A 20,071-nucleotide genomic window follows, 5' to 3' on the forward strand; every position below is an offset into this window, starting at 1 on the left:
GCAAGGCTCTCATTGTAAAAAACATTAAAAAGTACAGTCTCTTTTAGACTTTATAAATAGATCCCAATGCTGACAAATGTAATTTTTTTTTTAACTAAGACATTTTAATAGTGGGGCTACTTTGAATATATTACTTGAAACTAATACATTTGAATCTGTTCTAATGAGGTGGATGAAACTAATAGAGCCTATTATACAGAGTGAAGTAAGTCAGAAAGAGAAATATAAATATCGTATACTGACACACATATATGGAATCTAAAGAGACGGCACTGATGAATTTATTTTCAGGGCAGCGATAGAGAAACAGACACAGAGAACAGACCTATGGACACGGTGGGAGGAGAGGAGGCAGAAGGGGAGATGTATGGAGAGGGTAATGTAGAAATTTACAATACAATATATAAAATAGATTGCCAATGGGAATTTGCTGTATGACTCAGGGGACTCAAACAGGGGCTCTGTGGCAGGCTGAAGGGTGGGATGGGAGAGAGATGGGAGGGAAGTCCGGGAGGGAGGGGACATGGGTATATCTATGGCTGATTCTTGTTGATGTATGACAGAAAACCACAAAATTCTGTAAAGAAATTATCCTTCAATTAAAAAACTTTTAAAAATGCATGTTAAGTATTAAACAGTAAAAAAAAAAAAGAGTGGGGTTACTTTGAATACATTACTTGGAACTAAAACATAGATTCATCAAGTCCCCAGGCCCTGTGCAATTTCAATTAGCTACCTGCCAGGAGCCACAGAAAGCATAATATAGCTGTACCGAGCAAATGCTATCTGCCTCTGTGACCAAAATCACTCTAGTATCGATATGTATGATTCCTCAAAGCTCTCTTGATTCTGCTGATATTATGTCCAAGGTTAATCACACTTCTCTGAATGTCTTTGACTGCAGAGGCTATAGTACCCATGCAGCACTGCACAAGATTCACCAATAACACTGCCGATGGTGCCTGGCACAATTAACCACACCAAGATATTCATGAACAAATGTCCTAAATTGGCAGAAACTACTGAATCTTTGCCAGTTCCTGTGGCAAACTAAGCATCCAGGTTTTCCAATTATATATTTTTTTTCTTTTTTGATTAAGGAAGTGTATAATGTGAGGATCATTATTTCCCAAGAAGAAATTTGCAGCATCTCTCATCACCAAAGAAAATACCCCTAAGATGATGTCAGAAGGATAAACAGAAGTAAATATTAATAACACTGTGGGCTTCCCAGGTGGCTCAATGATAAAGAATTTGCTTACCAGGGCAGGAGCCGTAGGAGACATGAGTTTGATCCCTGGGTTGGGAAGATCCACTGGAGGAGGAAATGGCAACCCACTCTAGTATTCTTGCCTGGGAAATCCCATGGACAGAAGAACTTGGTGAGCTACAGTCTATGGGGTTGCAAAGAGTCGGACACGGTTGAGTCACTGAGCACACACAAATAACATTATGGACATTGAAAAATTGTTATCAGGTGGTAAAATCATCCTCACCCCTGCATCTAGTCCCTTAGGCCATGTGACTGATGAGTAAGCTTTTTGTGATCACCTCTCCCTTTGAGGTGATCCTATACATGGTCCCATGTGCCTTTAGCATCAATTCCAGCTTGACCAGGTAAGTGATGGGTCATTACTGGTTCTGACTCCCGCTCGTCTTAACCTGCAATCACCACACAGGCGAGTTAGAGTAGCAGAGCAGGACCCAGACATCTGTGCCAGAGTATTGGTTGTGCACAACAGAATACATCCCAGTTAAAGAAGGGAAGTGTTAATTACAGGGCTTTAAAAAGTTCACAGTCTTTGGAAGGGTCTGAGAAGCAAGCTCTAGACTAAGCTTCCAGGAACAACATCCGGAATCACACTTCACAAAGCTGGTCTAGTAAAGGACATGCTGCTTCTGGCTGCCATCACCACTGACCCCAGAACACACTGTATTTGCTTGGGGTTGCACCAGCAAGATGGATGTCCATGCCATATCTGTCTCTTCACTTAACTGTATTACTCTTTACCTTTCATTTCAGTAGTTGGATTATTATGTGCCTCAGAATAATTTCCTTTGTATTTATCCATCTTAGGAGTTTGCTGAGTTTCTTGAAAATACAAATTGATATCATTCATCAAATCTGGTAAGCTCTCATATGTCACTTCTTCAATATTGCCTGTATCTCATTCTCTGTGTCCTGTTTCTAGGGCTTTAACTACATGGACATTAAACCTTTCAACTTTCTTTCATATTTCTCTTATGTCCTCTTCTCTATTTTGCTTTTTATTTTATTATTTTTCTCTTTATATATTTCAGTTTGAAGATCTATTGCTCTATTTCCAGGTTCATTAATTCTGTCTTCTGATATGTCTAGTCTGCTCTTAAGGCTCATTCAATGAGTTCTTAACTTAAGGTATTATATTTTGCATTTCTAAAATTCTCATTTGATTCATTTTTATATATTTTACTTCCTGAAGTATTCCATATTTTTAATCCATTTTCATCTTTTCTTATGTTTTCCTTAACACATTAATCATAATTGTTATAGTTCTTACCTTTTAACCATAATAGCTAGATCATTTCTGAGACTGTTTTATTCCTTTATTATCCATCACTTCTTTCTGTTTCTCTGAACGCTTGGTAATTTTTATTTTGGCCTGAATGTTGTGAAGGATCTATTGTAGAGGCTCTAAGTTATATTATTTTTCTCTGAAGAGTGTTGAGTGTTTAGTCTGAAAGGTAGTTAAATTGTCACAAAAATCTCCCGGATTGTGTTGATGCTTTATTTTTACCTTTTTTAGGGTAAGTTTGTTTCAGTTTTGTCCACAGTCCTTAAGTGTAATTCATACCCTTAAGGCATGACCTTTTTGGAGTTTCAGCTGAATGTCTAGAATGTTCACCAAGATTTCTCCACATGACTCAGCTAGGATTCCAATATCTACACCTCCCAAAAACTGTGTGACCTCTGAAATCTCTGTTCTCAGCCTTCTAGTAGTTGTTCTCATTTGGCCTCTTGGCATCTCATTCTCTGCATTCAAAGGTTACAAGTTGGCAAAGAACTCATGAGATAATTTTTGTAGGCATTTTGGAAGCTTTTATCTGCTGTTCCTTTATCTCTGGTACCCTATCCCCCAAATCTCAGGTGCCTTTGCAACCCAAACTCCAATATCCACTTGCTTCACCTATTGAGATTATAATTTACAGCTTAGTTTATTTCTCTTTCTTCCTTATATTAAAACATGATGTCAGAAGAATTTCCTTGCAGTCCAGTAGTTAGGACTCCACACTTTCACTGCCAAGGGTCCAGGTTCAATCCCTGGTGGGGGAAACAAGATCCTACAAGCTATAAGGTACAGCCAAAAAAAAGAAAACAAAACAAACAAAAAAAAAAACATGAAGAACCCATGAAGTCAGGAAGAAACCCAAGGTGAATACAGGGTTCATCTTTAAAGTTTTTTTTATTTTAAGGATCTTATTCAGGCACTGACTGTCCAATGCCTATAAACACTTTTAAAATAATACCTTGTTCATTTTTTACTGTTGTTTACCATGGTATCTGGTAAACATTATTACTCATTATCAATGGAACTGAAACTCAAAAACTATATTATAGTACCATACACCATGCAATTTGTAAAACCTAAGTCTGTTCTCCAACAGCAAAGGAGGCTAAAATCTGTGGAGAAGGGAGATTATTAGAGGAGCTGATGCCATGACAAATATGGAAAGGGTATTTCAAATATGATTTATTCAAAAAAGTATCTTCTATCTCATTATTATCTGATTTCCCTTACTACTATGGTTTCTTGGTTAAGTCATTCATTAGACAGAGATGGGGGGAAGGGCACAAAAAGAAGATGAACTGGAGAAGACTAAGTACCTGGTAACACGGTCCATGCCTGAAATACACCTTAGTTTTATACATTATCAGCTTTTCTTTGTAAAACCATATGTGACTTCACAGCATATTCAATGTTGACAATTAAGACTTGTATTTCACTTCTTAATGACCTTGAACATCCACATTTCTTGTTTTATGAAAAGATTCCCTCATAAATAAATAAGGTAGAAAGAAGGTAGCTAAAATTGTACTATATCAAGAGGTATAGTGGTGCTAGTGGTAAAGAACCTGCCTGCCAATGCAGGAGACATGAGAGACATGGGTTCAATCCCTGGGTTGGAAAGATCCCCTGGAGGAGGGCACAACAACCCATTCCAGCATTCTTGCCTGGGAGATCCCATGGACAGAGGACCCTGGTGGACTACAGTTGATAGGGTTGCAAAAAGTCAGTCATGACTGAAGTAACTTAGCACACACACATTAAGAAGAGAAAAATGCCTAACGCTTATTGTATACTTCAACAAGAGTCACTCAGCACCAAGCATGTTCTGATCACTGAGAAATTTGTTGCGAGGGTGGTGTTAGAGGAGTAGAGGAGTTATAGGAGGTATATGCTATACCAAGATAAATAAGACAGGGCTCCTGCCTGCAGTTGTATAGGGGATATAGATTTTTCAGTGTGCCAGAATTACTGGCAAGTTATGATTATCTATAAGGGGCTAGGGATAACCAAGAATGGACTGAACCTAGCCAGAGACCCAAGAAAGTCTTCCTGTAGCAGACATTTGAACTAAATCTTGAAGATGAGTGAGACTTAACCAGACAAAGGCAGGCAGGAGCAGAATTCCCAACAAGCCAACAGTGGCAGGAGCATGGCACAAGGTCGGGGAACAAAATGTTCTACAATGCAGTATCAGCTGGAGATGGAGAAAGGATTACAGGGGTTTGGCATGTTTAAACTGTTAAATATGAGGTGGAGTATCAAGAAAGGAGGCTAGGAAGGGAGCCGGGGTCCATGTTACTGAGGACTTAGAAAGCCATACTAGGAAGTTTAGCCATATTGCAAGCAGAGGGGTGCTACTGAGGAGTTGTCATCAAGGGATGGAATAACTCAAATAACCAGAATGCTTTCAGAGAGAGCACCTACCTGCAGTCTAGGGGAAAACGTACAGAAGTGTTTTTGTGCAATGTGAAGCATAGCCATTAGAAGGCTGCTGCAATAGTTCAGGAACAGTGCCAAGGCCCCCTGATAGAAAGGAAGGCTCTATAGTTAATACAGAGAATTTTCCAAGTTTGATAAGTCGCTCTGGGGGTGAGGAAAAAGTGGAAGCTAAGATAAGTTTCAAGAAAGAAGTGCAAATTTATTATGGGAAAACAAAGATTTCTATTTTGGACACTGAGTTGAAGGTATCTGTAGACGTCTAAGTTGGTATAACTCGTATGTAGCTGGATAAATGAGGTTCAAAAGAGAGCTGTTCAGAGACGAGAAAAAATGATTTGAGAGTAATTAGCATATAAAGTAGGGGAAATAATCAGAGGGATGGAGAACCAGTGAAGTAGAGAGAGAAGAACAAAGAGCGAGGACAGAACCCTGGAAGCAGCCAGGGTTACAGGAGGGGCAGAGAGACAGATACACAGGCTGCTGAGAATCACTTTAGGACACGACGAAGCGATGATATTCTGGAAGCTGACAGAGTGAAAAACGTCCAGAGTGAGTAGTCAACAGTGAGAAAAGAGGTAGAGGGGTCCACTAGGATCAGGATGGAAGAGTCCTAATTCCACTAAGTAATATAGAGGTCACTCGTCCTCTTGGAGAGAGGATAGGAATTTGATGGAGTGGAGACATCACAAGTCTTGAAGAAAAAAATAATCTAGATTATTCTTTCAAAAGTTTGATTTCAAATGAAAGGGTAGAGAATAGGGACTGCCCAGGACCTAGAGGATGACAGAGAGGAATACCCCACAGAGTAAAAATAAAGAAAAAATAAAGAAAAGGGGGTAAACAGTAGTAGAACCAAGTGGTTATGTGGGTCAGAATCCCAAACATCAGAGGAAAGGACTGGACATGTAGAAGATCTCACATTGTGCATCAGAGGGGAGAGCAGGGGACGAACAGGAGACAGACACAGGGCAGGGGAGATAGGAACTGAGGATTAATCTTATACCTCCATGACTTCATTTTATTGATAAAGCAGGAAGTGGTTTGTCTTCTGGGAGTGTGACGGGGAGGGTGTGTGGTGTTAGGTGAAAGTGTTAGTCACTTGGTTATGTCTGACTCTTTGTGACCCCACAGACTATAGCCCACCAGCTCCTCTGTTCACAGAATTCTCCAGGCAAGAATACTGAAGTGGGTAGCCATTCCCTTCTCCAGGGGATCTTCCTGACCAGGGATTGAATCCCCGTTTCCTGCATTGCGGGCAGATTCTTTACCATCTGATCTACCAGTGAAGCCCAAGAGTCTTTTAAGGACCTGTCTGGGGCTTACCTAAAGTTGGCACTAGTGGTAAAGAACCCACTGCCAATAGAGGAGACAGAAGAGACACAGGTTTGGTCCCTGGATAGGAAGATTCTCCAGGAGGAGGGCATAGCAACCTACTCCAGTGTTCTTGTCTGGAGAATCCCCATGGACAGAAGAGCCTGGCAGGTTATAGTCCATAGGGTCAAAAGAGTTGGACGTGACTGAAGTGACTTAGCACACACACACAATTCTTTGAAAAGCGATAAGAGGACTAGGAAGAACTGTTGAACCAAGGATAATACTGAGCATTCTCATGTGGACATTTCATTCAGAGTCTGGATAAAATGACTTTTTCCTAGCAGTACTTGGCCACCCAGCACGGAGACAGAGAAAGTCAACTGTGAGACAGATCTGGGAACGAGGCTCCCCAGCCATTCCATAAATAGTCGAAGATGTTAAGGAATCAAATACACAGCTAACAGAGTGGTCCAGGCTAGTGCTGGGAGGGTCTGGGGCTAGCAGTCTGAGAAAATTTAGGGGACCAAACAGAAGGTTTTGTGGGGGCAAGAGAATGAAAGCTCTATTTTCCTGCTTTCCTCTCACCCATCTTGTGAGAGGCCTTTTAAAAGTCCCTACTTGCTACAGCAGCTGTTGCTGATAAAAAACTAAAACAGAGAGAAAATACATTATTTCAATATTCCTTTAGCTCTTTCCTTAAAGACACAAATCATCTAAATCACTCCCCAAAAGCCCTTTTAAATTCCAAGACTAAGAACAAAATTATGGTTAAATATTTAACTAATGTTTATTATAGCTAGCATGTTGGTTTTAGAAAGATCAAATTTATGATACAATGAAGTAATATTTTTCACATTCTGTAAGTCTGTTTTATAGCACATTGGGGCCCACAGTATAATAAATATCTTCTATTATTTTATAAGATTCTTATATGCAAAGCTGTGTAGGGCAGAGATAATATTGAATTTCAAATCAAATGAGCTGGCATGAACCTTAAGTCAGGTCACTTTGTCTTTCAGGACGTCAGCTTTTGGACTTGTAAAATGAAGACTGAGAATAAATCTCCAAGTTTCTTTCCAGGTTTTTTAAAAAAAAAAACATGAGATGAAAGAGGAGAGTGAAAAAGCTGGCTTAAAACTCAACATTCATAAAACTAAGATCATGGCTTCCGGTCCCATCACTTCACGGCAAATAGGGAAACAATGGACACAGTGAGAGACTTTCTTTTCTTGGGCTCCAGAATCACTGCAGATGGTGGCTGCAGCCATGAAATTAAAAGACCCTTGCTCCTTGGAAGAAAAGCTATGACAAACCTAGACAGCATATTAAAAAGCAGAGGCATTACTTTGCTGACAAAGGTCTGTCTAGTCAAGGCTATGGTTTTTCCAGTAGTCATGTATGGTTGTAAGAGTTGGACCAAAAAGAAGGCAGAGCACCAGAGAAATGATGTTTTTGAACTTAGTGTCGGAGAAGACCCTTGAGAGCCCCCTTGGACTGCAAGGAGATCAACCCAGTCAATCCTAAAGGAAATCAGTCCTCACTATTCACTGGAAGGACTGATGTTGAAGCTGAAGCTCCAATACTTTGGCCACCTGCTGCAAAGAACTGACTCATTGGAAAAAAAAAAAAAAAAAAAACCCTGATGCTGGGAAAGATTGAAGGCAGGAGAAGAAGGGGACAAGAGAGTATGAGATAGTTGGATGGCATCACTGACTTGATGGGCATGAGTTTGAGCAAGCTCCAGGAGTTGGTGATGGACAGGGAAGCCTAGCATTCTGCAGTCCATGGAGCTGCAAAGAGTCAGAAATGACTGAGTGACCGAACTGATGAGAATAATGTAACATTTTTAATTACTACAGAATTAATAGAGTTACCACTTTTCTTTCATGATACATTTTTGTTATGAACTATAATTTGCTGAGCCTCAGTTATTGATCAGGAACACAGACTCCAACAATGACACTGTCTCTATGAAAAAGAGAATCCATCTGACCAGTTTATGCTCCAATTTTTCCACTCTCTGCCCACATTTACTGTTTGGAGGCTGCATCTCCAAAAGTTCAGAGATATTTGTTCACCATACTGTGACCACGTGTCTCTGAAGAGACCCAGATTATGTTGCCTTCACAGAACCCAGCCCATGATTTCATGGCTGAGTGCTCTACAGCACTCAAATGCAAAGCTGTGTAGGGCAGTTGCACACCTTAACTTAGATTTGTCATTGAGGGTAATATCAGAAAATGCCTATAAAGCATCTATTCAAATGTCTGAGATGTTGAGGGCACTCCACAGAGTATGCCTGATACACTGGGTAGCATGATGTGTGGGAAATAATCAAAACTCAGCTTTATTTCTGTCCTCTATTCAGATATTTCTCCTGTCACTAGATGAAACCTAGGCAGAAACCATAGCTCACTCTTGGATTACAGAGGGTCCCACAGTCACTTTAAGTCACAAAATATAGTCTTGATTCAAAATTAAATTATCTAGTTCTAAGAGATTCAGCAACTCTTCCCTCTTCAGAGGATAACATTTCCTTTTATTCCCTACACGCTTAGACCATCAGAGCCTACAAGCATGTAGGCTACATGCTGCATGCAGATTCTTACTAGCCTTTGCTAGCCTGCTTGGGGAAGAGGCTTTCTGCTTTCTTGGTTCAGCCTCAGTATCAGGCAGGACCTATGTTCCTGGATACTGGGGCCAGAACCTACTCCTTCCTATTAAAAGGAGTAGAGAAGGAAAAGGAGAGGAGAGATAAAGGGGAAAGGCAGTTTTCTCATGGCCTGGTAACTGAGGCTGTCTGGTAAACTCAGTAGGTGCTTAATGCTGCAGACTCTTCCCTTCCTATCAGTTTTGTTGCCTGGGCTGTTCCTGGAAAATTTCCCCATATACAATTTCCTTTAGCTACTTCTTTTCCACCTTCAGGTTCCCATTTACTGCTCTTCCAACTCACTGTTTTAGATGGAGCCTAAACCTCTGGCAGGAGCCTTGTTGGGCAGAAAAATCTCAGACTTTTGAAAATGACCCCATGCCACTAGCCAATGATTTCTTAAATACAGCACATAAAAGATTGATAAACTGTATTGCATTAGGATCTTCTAGAAACCAGAAAAGAATGTTGCTCCAACTTTAACCACAAGAAAAAGCTGGATAGCCTACAACATCAAAATTTTTCTTGAATCTAACAGAGAGAAGACATAGGACAATAAACTAGCCTGATATTTAAAGAAAGGTGGATGCCTCCAACTAGATAGGCGATTCAAGAGCTACTTACCTGAGGCAGAGCCCCTGGTAAAGACAAGGCCATTTTATTTTATTTTTTTATTTGACAAGGCCATTTTAGAAGGGATAAGAAGATTGCAAGTAAAATTTTGTGGTGATTCCATAGTTCCATTTCAACAATTTGCTGCTGTGGCAGAGTCTGAGCTTCTGCCATATGGAAGCTACAGATGCAGGGGGAATTTACACCCCTTCACAAGCTTTTCTTTACAAATCTCATAGAATGTTCCTAAGAAAGATCCGGGTCAGGGAAGGCAGCAGCAGAAGACTCCTGTGGTCAAACAAACCAGCCAGAGAGGAACAAAGTCCTAACGAACAAAAGGCAGTGTGGGTGGGGAGGGAAGCAGAGCTGCAAACGCTCGGGCCCTTTGAGGCTAGGGAAAAGGGGACAAAGAAATCCTTCTCTCCTGAGGAAGAAACAGGAAGTTTTCTCCCTCACAAGAACCAGCAAGACCGGAGGTGAATTTGAAGTTCACCTGCCCTGGGGAGGAGGGCAGAGTCACTGAGTAGGTTCTGGCCCCAATATCCAGGAACATAGGTTCTGCCTGATACTGAGGCTGAACCAAGAAAGCAGAAAGCCTCTTTCCCAAGCAGGCTAGCAAATGCTAGCAAGAATCTACACTGGGGAAGGCGCGAAAGTGGCAAGACACTCTCTTGGGCTCAGACTCACAAGGAAAGCCTGAAGCCTACTTCCTTCATAAGCAAAGTGACACTAATTGCCAAAAACTGAAGACAACTGGTGAGTGGACAAACTGTAATAAACCCATATCATGGAAGATTACAGCAATAAAAAGAACTGTTGGCAGGTACAATATCATGGCTAGATCTCCAAGGCATTATGCTCAGTGAAAAAAGACAGACTCAAAAGAGCATATGCCATACTATTTGGTTATATTTATATGATATTCTAGAATGGGCAGAACAATAGGGACAGAGATCAAGAGTTGCCAAAGGCTGAAGGTGAGTGAGGTGTTGACTTCAAAGAGGCATGAAGGACTGCTGAAAGTGATAAAACAGTTCTATATCCTGACTGCGGGGGTGGTTACACATCCAGCATTTGTCGAAACTCATAGAGCTATACACTAAAAAGGATGATTTTGTGTGATAGTCATTCAGTTGTGTCCGACTCTGCAACCCCATGGACTGTAGTCTGCTAGGCTCCTCTGTCCATGGGAATTCTCCAGGCAGGAATACTAGAGTGGGTTGCCATTTCCTTCTTGACATAGGGATCAAATCCAGGTCTCCCACACTGTGGGCAGATTCTTTACTGTCTGAGGCCCTAGGGAAGTCCCCCAAAAGGATGATTTTAACCACATATATCTTACATCTCAAAGATATTTAAAATTAAAAGAAAACAATTTCATTGCAATTAAATTGTTCATCAAAAAACAACATTAAGAGTGTGAAGAGACAAGTTACAGACTGGGAGGAAAAAATGGAATTAGGCTACAGAACATATAAAGAACATACAAATGAATAAGAAAAAGAGCAGACAATGGAATAGAAAAATGGGCAAAGGACCTAAGTGGCTGTTTCACAAAAGAGGATATTCAAATTGCCAATATGCATAAGAAAAGCTGCTCAACATCTTTATTCTAAATGCAAATGAAAATCATAAAGAAGTGCCACTACACATTCATCGGATTAACTGAAGTTAAAGATTTGGCAATACCAATATTGGCAAGAACGTGGATTAACTGAAACTGGTTGTAAATTTGTATAACCACTTTGGAAAACTATTTGCAAGTATTTAACATGAGCCTTATTCAGCAATTGCACTCTGAGGTTATTATCCAAGAGTTACAAGGGCCTATGACCACCCTAAGTCAAGATCAAGGATATTCATAGCACCATTACCATAATATGAAAAGCTGGAAGCAAATCAAATGTCCACCAACAGGAGAAAATACAAATAAACTGTGGTATATGTATGTGCACAAAACATTACCCAGATGATTATGACATGCAACAAGGATGGAACTCACAGATATGATGCGTGAAAGACGTATCAAAGAGTACGTAATGTATGATTTGACTCATATGAAATTCACCAATAAGCAAAACTAATCTTGAACGATTAGATGAATTCAGAATAGTAGTCATGGATGGGGCTAGTATATACTGGGGGGCTTCCCTGTAGCTCAGATGGGAAAGAATCTGCCTGCAATGCAGGAGACCCTGGTTTGATTCCTGGGTCAGGAAGATCCCTGGAGAAGGGATAGGCTACCCACTCCAGTATTCTTAGGCTTCCTTTGTGACTCAGATTAAAGAATCTGCCTGTAATGCGGGAGACCTGGGTTCAACCCATGGGGTTTGGAAGATCCCCTGGAGAAGGGCATGGCAATCTACTCCAGTGTTCTTGCCTGGAGAAACCCCATGGACAGAGGAGTCTGGCGGGCTACAGTCCACAGGGTCACAAAGAGTCGGACACGACTGAGTGACTAAGAACAGTATATACTGAGAAGAGGGTGAGGGAGCATTCTGAGCCCTTCTATATCTTGATCTCAGTGGTATTTGTATGGGCAGCACACATTTGTAAAACTTTATTCAACAGCACACTTATGTTCTGTGTACTCTACTGCATGTATGTTTACCCCAATGTAATACAGAAACAGAGAATATCCCCTTCAGCACATCCTAAGATCTAATGATAATGTGTGCAAAATGAGTATAAACAGACTAGGAGTATATAAGGATTTGTCGAGACCCCTGACCCTCCCTCCGCTCTTTTTTTTTTAGTCACTGAGTATTTCTTATCAGCCACAGATGGACATGAAACATGCATTAGCTCTGTAGCCCATGGTAGATTGGGCTTTGTGTGTGTGTGTGTCTGTCAGTCATGTCTAACTCTTTATGACTCCATGAGCTATAGCCCACCAGGTTCCTCTGTCCATGGGGTTTCCCAGGCAAGAATACTGGAATGGGTAGCCATTCTCTTCTCCAGGGGATCTTCCCGACCCAGGAATCAAACCTGAGTCTTCCAAATTGTAGGCAGATTCTTTTCCATCTGAGCCACCTTGGAAGCTTCATGTAAATTCTATTGCTTTTAGGTCCTAAGTTTATGCAATGTCAAAAGAAATATCTTTATGTTTAAAAAACTGCAGAGGAGAAATTTTTCCTCTGATGTTTTCAAACAGAGACATTTACTTGTTTGTTTTTTAATTTATGTATTTAGGGCTGAGCTGGGTCTTCGTCGCTGTGCGGGCTTTTCTCTGGTTGTGGGACGAGGACTACTCTCTCGTTGCCATGCATGTGCTCCTCACTGTGGTGGCCTCTCTCATGGTGAAGCATAGGCTCGAGGTGAAGGGCTTCAGTCACTGCAGCACACAGACTCATTACTTGTGCCTCCAGGGCCCTAGAGCTTGCAGACTTCCCTAGTTGTATAGGGTCAGTAGCTGTGGTACGTGAGCTTAGTTGCTCTGAGGCATGTGGAATCTTCCTGCACCAGGGATTGAACTCATGTCCCCTGAATTGGCAGGCAATCTTAGCCACTGGACCACCAGGGAAGTCCAAGACATTTGTTTTTATATACTATTAATCGCTATAATGTAACATCTACCAGCTTATTTTTTCTTTCAAGAGAATAAAAGGTTGCAACATCCTCCTACTGTGTCATTTATCAATAAATTAAGATCTGTGCACTTTACTGTCTGTATGCTGTACCTCAATACAATTGTGTGTGTGTGTGTGTGTGTGTGTGTCGCATGTATCTTTATTTCTCAAATACAAACAAGTAGTTGGCATTATACTGCAGTTACAGAAGTAAGTTTCAGAGAACTGCCTAAGGTCACTAACTCCCGGTTCAACAGTTTCATGGGTAATAAATCGTATTTTCAGCAATTCTGTGAGATCCAAACAGTCCCCTGCCCAGGGACTTCGACAGTGAAGGTTTAGGCAATTCCTGGTCCTGTCTCAGCTCCTCCAGTCTGTATGGGTCAGGCCATTCTACTCTTTAAGTATAAGGGGGATGGGCACATCACAACTCCCAGGCATCCTGCAAAGTAGGCAGGTCACCTCAGGGACAGCTTTGCCCACACAGAAATTCATTTCACATTAGCTGTTAGGATTCAGTGTCATCCCCAATCATAATTTTCCTTACTCAGGAGTTTAAAACACGATACAATTTACGTTTGACAGTCCTTCCAACACTCCTAGGAAGACCAAATCCACCTGGGGCCTGTGGGACTCATACACCTGTGATGCATTTGAGGGGTGCAATTACTGCCAACACAGCAACCACTCTTGTTGGCAGTTCTGCCATTAAGGCAGTTTCTCTGTACTTCCTGATTTTGTGCTGTCTGTACTTCCCTGCGAGCCTCAGACACCAGTCCCCAAGACTCCACTACAAGGGTTACCCACTCAACTCTCCAAGCCATCCTTGAGGTTCCTCACTGGGTCTGGGCAGGAGGAAAACCCAATCTGCTCCCCATCTCACTTTGTTGAGAGCTCACACAGCCCATCAAGCTCTCCCCAACATATCTCTTCACAAATCCTCCCTCCTCTTCATAACTGGACCCTTTTTAAAAAAAATCTTTAGAGTGAATGAGACGTTTGTGAGTCTGAACAAGTATCAGACATTTACTCTATAATTACACTGCATTTTCATCCGGTACCTCATGCTGATGTACAGCATTCGTGGTTGATATTGGATATCCACAATCAAAACTTCAATACTCACTTCCTGGTCAACTCCAGGTTGAACTGTATGAAACTGTTGATTGTTCACAACATTTTGACTTAAAGGAATTGCAATTTTATATAGTTCAAACTAAAAATTTTATTCAAAATAGGCTTTTTAGAGAAATTTTAGGTTGGAATTGAACAAACAGGAAAAGTGAATTCTGAAATGAATACTCAGGCAAATACTGAAGCATCATTTGCAAAGCGTCTCACCTTGGCTTTCAGATCAGCACACACTTCCTGTTGCTTTTTCCTGTCCTTAGCCAACATGCTTTCCATTTCATGAGCTGCACAGGCTTCGGCCAGTGTCAGCACAGCCTTCTGTATAAAGTCTCTCCTATTCTTATTCCAACTTAATATAAGGATTCTTCGCTGCTCATTAGCAAAGCGATATTGGTCACAATATTTCTCATGTTCGACCTGAAAAGACAACAGATGATAAATGCTTATTATGAAACTGAGCTTATGTGGTATATCATTGCTAGAAAAGTGAATAAAATGAGTTAAAATCAATGATTTTGAAAAGTGAAGACCGAATAACTTAATAGTAAATACAGCAATCAGGACCAGGTACCAGTCTGAGATTTCTGGGTCCATGGCTAATTGGTGACTGAGGACCAGTCATTCATTCTTTTTAAGTTATCATACAGGATGGAGTCAGGCCAGGTGGCCCCAGAACAACTTCTATTTCTATACGGCAATGAATCTGTGAGCAGAAAACATGATTTCCCCTGCATATAATTTAAAAAATACTCTATCTTTAAATCAGTTTTGCTATATTAATAACAACTTCAGGTGCTTTGGTTAGACATGTGCTAATAAACATTAAAAATCGCTGCAATAATCCTAAAAATTCAGTTTGCCATTGATTAGGGAAACAATCAGATATTAGAACATCTAAATTTAAAATAATTATAGCATTGACAGTAGCTTTTCCCATCCCATGGTCTTGAAGGGCATGACATTCTTACATGGGTATCAGTAGTTTCTACTGCCAGTGAATACCAACCCTGGGAGATCTGAATCTTAAGAGAAAGTGGAAGAGAGATAGCCTGAGCAGTTTGAAAAAACTCTGTAGGTGATTCTGAAATACTCCTTACAAAAAGGTGTGTGTGTCTATGAGAGCTCAGTTGCTGTCATGTCCAACTCTTTGTGACCCTATGGGCTGTAGCCTGCCAGGCTCCCCCATCCATGGGACTTACAGGCAAGAATACTGGAGTGGGTTGCTATTCCCTTACCCAGGGGTTCTTCCTGACCCAGGGATTGAACCCATGTGTCTTGCATATCATGCACTGGCAGGCAGATTCTCTCACCACTAGGGCCACTAGGTGACACTTATATAAAGGTATGTCACCTGAAATTAAGAGTTGATGACCTAAATAATTCTTCATTTTGCTAGTATAGACCACATCTCTGAATTTAATATATTATTTAATCTCTAAGTGATGTGAGAAAAGAACCTAGCAAACAAGATAAGGTGGCTCCTATCTAAAAAAAAAAAATACATAATTTAGGTATGGTTAATTAAGTAAACGATGGTATGATCACTCACCTAGAGCCAGACATCCTGGAATGCAAAGTCAAGTGGGCCTTTGGAAGCATCACTACAAACAAAGCTAGTAGAGGTGATAGAATTCCAGTTGAGCTATTTCAAATCTTAAAAGATAATGCTGTGAAAGTGCTGCATTCAATATGCCAGCAAATTGGGAAAACTCAGCAGTGGCCACAGGACTGAAAACGTCGGTTTTCATTCCAATCCCAAAGAAAGGCAATGCCAAAGAATGCTCAAACTACCACACAATTGCACTCATCTCACACACTAGTAAAGTAATGCTCGAAACTCTCCAAACCAGGCTTCAACAGTATATGTGAACCATGAACTTCCAGATGTTCAAGCTGGATTTAGAAAAGGCAGAGGAACCAGTGATCAAATTGCCAAAAACTGCTGGATCATTGAAAAAGCAAGAGAGTTCCAGAAAAACATCTATTTCTGCTTTATTGACTATGCCAAAGCTTTTGACTGTGTGGATCACAATAAACTGTGGAAAATTCTGAAAGAGATGGGAATACCAGACCACCTGACCTGCCTCTTGAGAAACCTGTATGCAGGTCAGGAAGCAACAGTTAGAACTGGACATGGACAACAGACTGGTTCCAAATAGGAAAAGGAGTCTGTCAAGGCTGTATATTGTCATCCTGCTTATTTAACTTATATGCAGAGTACCTCATGAGGAACACTGGGCTGGAAGAAGCACAAACTGGAATCAAGACTGCTGGGAGAAATATCAATAACCTCAGATATGCAGATGACACCACCCTTATGGCAGAAAGTGAAGAGGAACTAAAAAGTCTCTTGATGAAAATGAAAGAGGAGAGTGAAAAAGCTGGCTTAAAGCTCAACATTCAGAAAACTAAGATCATGGCATCTGTCCCAACACTTTGTGGCAAACAGATGGGTAAACAGTGGAAACAGTGAGAAACTTTATTTTCTTGGGCTCCAAAATCACTGCAGATGGTGACTGCAGTCATGAAATTAAAAGACGCTTACTCCTTGGAAGAAAAGCTATGACCAACCTAGACAGCATATTACAAAGCAGAAAAATTACTTTGCCAACAAAGGTCCCTCTAGTCAAGGCTATGGTTTTTCCAGTGGTCATGTATGGATGTGAGAGTTGGACTAAAAAGAAAGTTGAACACCGAAGAATTGATGTTTTTGAACTGTGGTGTTGGAGAAGACTCTTGAGAGTCCCTTGGACTGCAAGGAGATCCAACCAGTCCATCCTAAAGGAAATCAGTCCTGAATATTCATTGGAAGGACTGATGCTGAAGCTGAAACTCCAATACTTTGGCCATCTGATGAGAAGAGCTGACTCATTGGAAAAGACCCTGATGCTGGGAAAGATTGAAGGCGGGAGGAGAAGGGACAACAGAGGATGAGATGGTTGGATGGCACCACCAAACTCAATGGACATGAGTTTGAGTAAACTCCACTAGTTGGTGATGGACTGGGAGGCCTGTCGTGCTGCAGTCCATGGGGTCGCAAAGAGTTGCACATGACTGCGTGACTGAACTGAACTGAATTAAGTACATAATGAAACAGGCTATGGCTTCACTTAAATCAAATATCAGCTACTAAAATCCATTCTATAAAGTTTTTAGCTTTAGTCCTCAAAGCCAAGATTATGCTTAAAACTTGTCAAACATTAAGAAAAGAAGTACACATCATACAGAAATGCATACTAATTATCCCAATGTAAGAAGTAAATGTAAAAATCTTTATCATATTAACAGTAGGCAAATACAAAAATCTACACACAGTTAAAAATGACAGCTGGTCACAGATACAAATGGAATCAGTAAGGAATAAAATGAAAGATCCAATTTAATAAATTAAGATTTGTATAAAATCTAGAATGAATTGCTAATATTATATAACATATTTTTTACATAACAAGAATTTGCAATAAAATAAAGGTCAGAATGAAAACAAATAACTGGATGGGGATTAAAGGGATAGGAGAGGTTGGTTATACTAGTTGCGTTGCCTTTGCTTCAGTTTCTTCACCTGAAAAGCAAGGATAATTATAGTACTTTTCTCATCCACTATTATGTGCACTACAGGAGTTTACACATGACTGACATAAAATATATTCTATACACGTTAGTATTGTTTTTTTAAATTTATTTAGTTTTTATTGAAGAATTGCTTTACAGAATTTTTCTGTTTTCTGTCAAACCTCAACATGAATCAGTCATAGGTATACATATATCTCCTCCCTTTTGAAACTCCCTCCCATCCTCCTCCCTCAAGTATTGTTACTTAATTTAAAACAATTACAAAAATACAGAGCATGCAATAATATTTTATGGCATGGCCTATAATATTTAAAAGGTAAGTGTCCACACATGTTTGTTTACATATACGTTTTAAAGTGAATTACTATGAAATTCACTGGTGACATGGTAACTTCTGTTTCCTTGTCTCTGGGGTCTTGTCCAGTAAAGAATGTAACCATAACTTCCCAGGCCTGTCTCAGGGAAACTTCAGACAAGACTCTGATTTATTTGGGGCATTTGTCTTCAGACCCATCTAGGGGATCAAGTGGAGTTGTGGTGGGGATGGTGTAGGTAGACACAAGCTCCCAAGGCAAGTTTTGGCTTCCCCATAACTAGAAGGACTGAGATGTGGCAGGCTGTGTGAATGGAAGGGCAAACACTCCATTTTCTGGCAAGACTCGAGGAATGGCAGAACCTCTGAGATGGGCAGGTGAATTTGCAGACACCTGGAAGTCAAACACAGGCAGAGCAACCCAGAGGACCATGGTGAAGCTCTCTGGGGCAAGTAAGCCACAGAAGAATAAATGTTGCCAGAGGGGTCTCCCATCTTTTTATGCAACATGTTGTTGTTCAGTCGCTAAGTCATATCCGACTCTGTGACCCCATGGACTGCAGCACACCAGGCTTCTCTGTCCTTCACCATCACCATCTCCTTGAGCTTGCTCAAACTCATGTCCATTAAGTCAGCCATGCCATCCAACCATCTCATCCTCTGTTGTCCCTTTTCCTGCTGCCCTCAATCTTTCCCAGCATCAGGGTCTTCCAATAAGTCAGCTCTTTGCATCAGGTGGCCAAACTATTGGAGCTTCAGTTGCAGCATCAGTCCTTCCAACGAATACTCATAGTTGATTTCCTATGGATTGACTGGTTTGATCCTTTGCTGTCCAAGGCACTGTCAAGAATCTTCTCCAGAACCACAATTAAAAAGCATCAATATATTTGGCACTCAGCCTTCTTTATGGTCCAAACCTTACATCCATACACGACTACTGGAAAACAATAGCTTTAACTAGATGAGATTTTGTCAGCAAAGTGATGTCTCTGCTTTTTAATACATTGTCTAGGTTTGTCACAGCTTTCCTTTCAAGGAGCAAGCATCTTATAATTTCGTGGCTGCAGTCATCGTCCACAGTGATTTTAGAGACCAAGAAAATAAAATATGTCAGTTTCCATTCTTTCTCATCTATTTGCCATGAAGCGATACTGGATGCCATGATCTTAGTTTTTTTTTTGAATGTTGAGTTTTAAGTCAGCTTTTTTACTCTCCTGTTTCACTCTCATCAAGAGGCTCTTTAGTTCCTCTTCAATTTCTGCCATTAAGATATTATTATCTGCATATCTGAGGTTGTTGATATTTCTTCCAGTAATCTTGATTCATCCAGTCCAGCATTTCACGTGATGTACTCTGCATAGAAGTTAGATAAGCAGAGTGACAATATACAGCCTTGATGTACTCCTTTCCCGATTCTGAACTAGTCTGTTGTTTCATGTCCAGTTCTAACTGTTGCTTTTTGACCAGCATACTGGTTTCTCAGGAGGCAGGTAAAGTGGTCTGGTATTTCCATTTCGTTAAGAATTTTCCAGTTTGCTTCAATCCACAGTCAAAGGCTTTAGCATAGTTATGCACCATCAGTTCAGTTCAGTCGCTCAGTCGTATCCGACTCTTTGTGACCCCATGAATCACAGCATGCCAGGCTTCCCTGTCCATCACCAACTCCCGGAGTTCACTCAAACCCATATCCATCGAGTCGGTGATGCCATCCAGCCATCTCATTCTCTGTCGTCCCCTTCTCCTCCCGCCCCCAATCCCTCCCAGCATCAGAGTCTTTTCCAGCGAGTCAACTCGTTTCATGAGGTGGCCAAAGTATTGGAGTTTCAGCTTTAGCATCAGTCTTTCCAATGAACACCCAGGAGTGATCTCCTTTAGAATGGACTGGTTGGATCTCCTTGCAGTCCAAGGGACTCTCAAGAGT

General features: G+C 40.8%; 1 protein-coding gene and 1 non-coding gene across 2 annotated transcripts in view; both read right to left on the reverse strand.

Annotated features, from left to right (window-relative positions):
- CCDC148 (coiled-coil domain containing 148) overlaps positions 1 to 20,071 on the reverse strand; it is a 269,382-nt gene that overhangs the window by 193,389 nt on the left and 55,922 nt on the right. The window contains exon 10 of the mRNA XM_088842480.1: positions 14,475 to 14,681. Within this exon, the coding sequence (XP_088698606.1) occupies positions 14,475 to 14,681 (207 nt within the window). The remainder of the gene's footprint in view (positions 1 to 14,474; positions 14,682 to 20,071) is intronic.
- On the reverse strand, positions 13,550 to 13,697 carry LOC129538782 (U12 minor spliceosomal RNA). Its single transcript, XR_008682318.2, has one exon. It is a non-coding gene; the product is annotated as a U12 minor spliceosomal RNA (small nuclear RNA).

The sequence above is a fragment of the Moschus berezovskii genome, chromosome 2, assembly GCF_049115385.1.
Source record: "Moschus berezovskii isolate FMDL1 chromosome 2, NW_MosBer_1.0, whole genome shotgun sequence".
NCBI classification, from domain to species: domain Eukaryota; kingdom Metazoa; phylum Chordata; class Mammalia; order Artiodactyla; family Moschidae; genus Moschus; species Moschus berezovskii.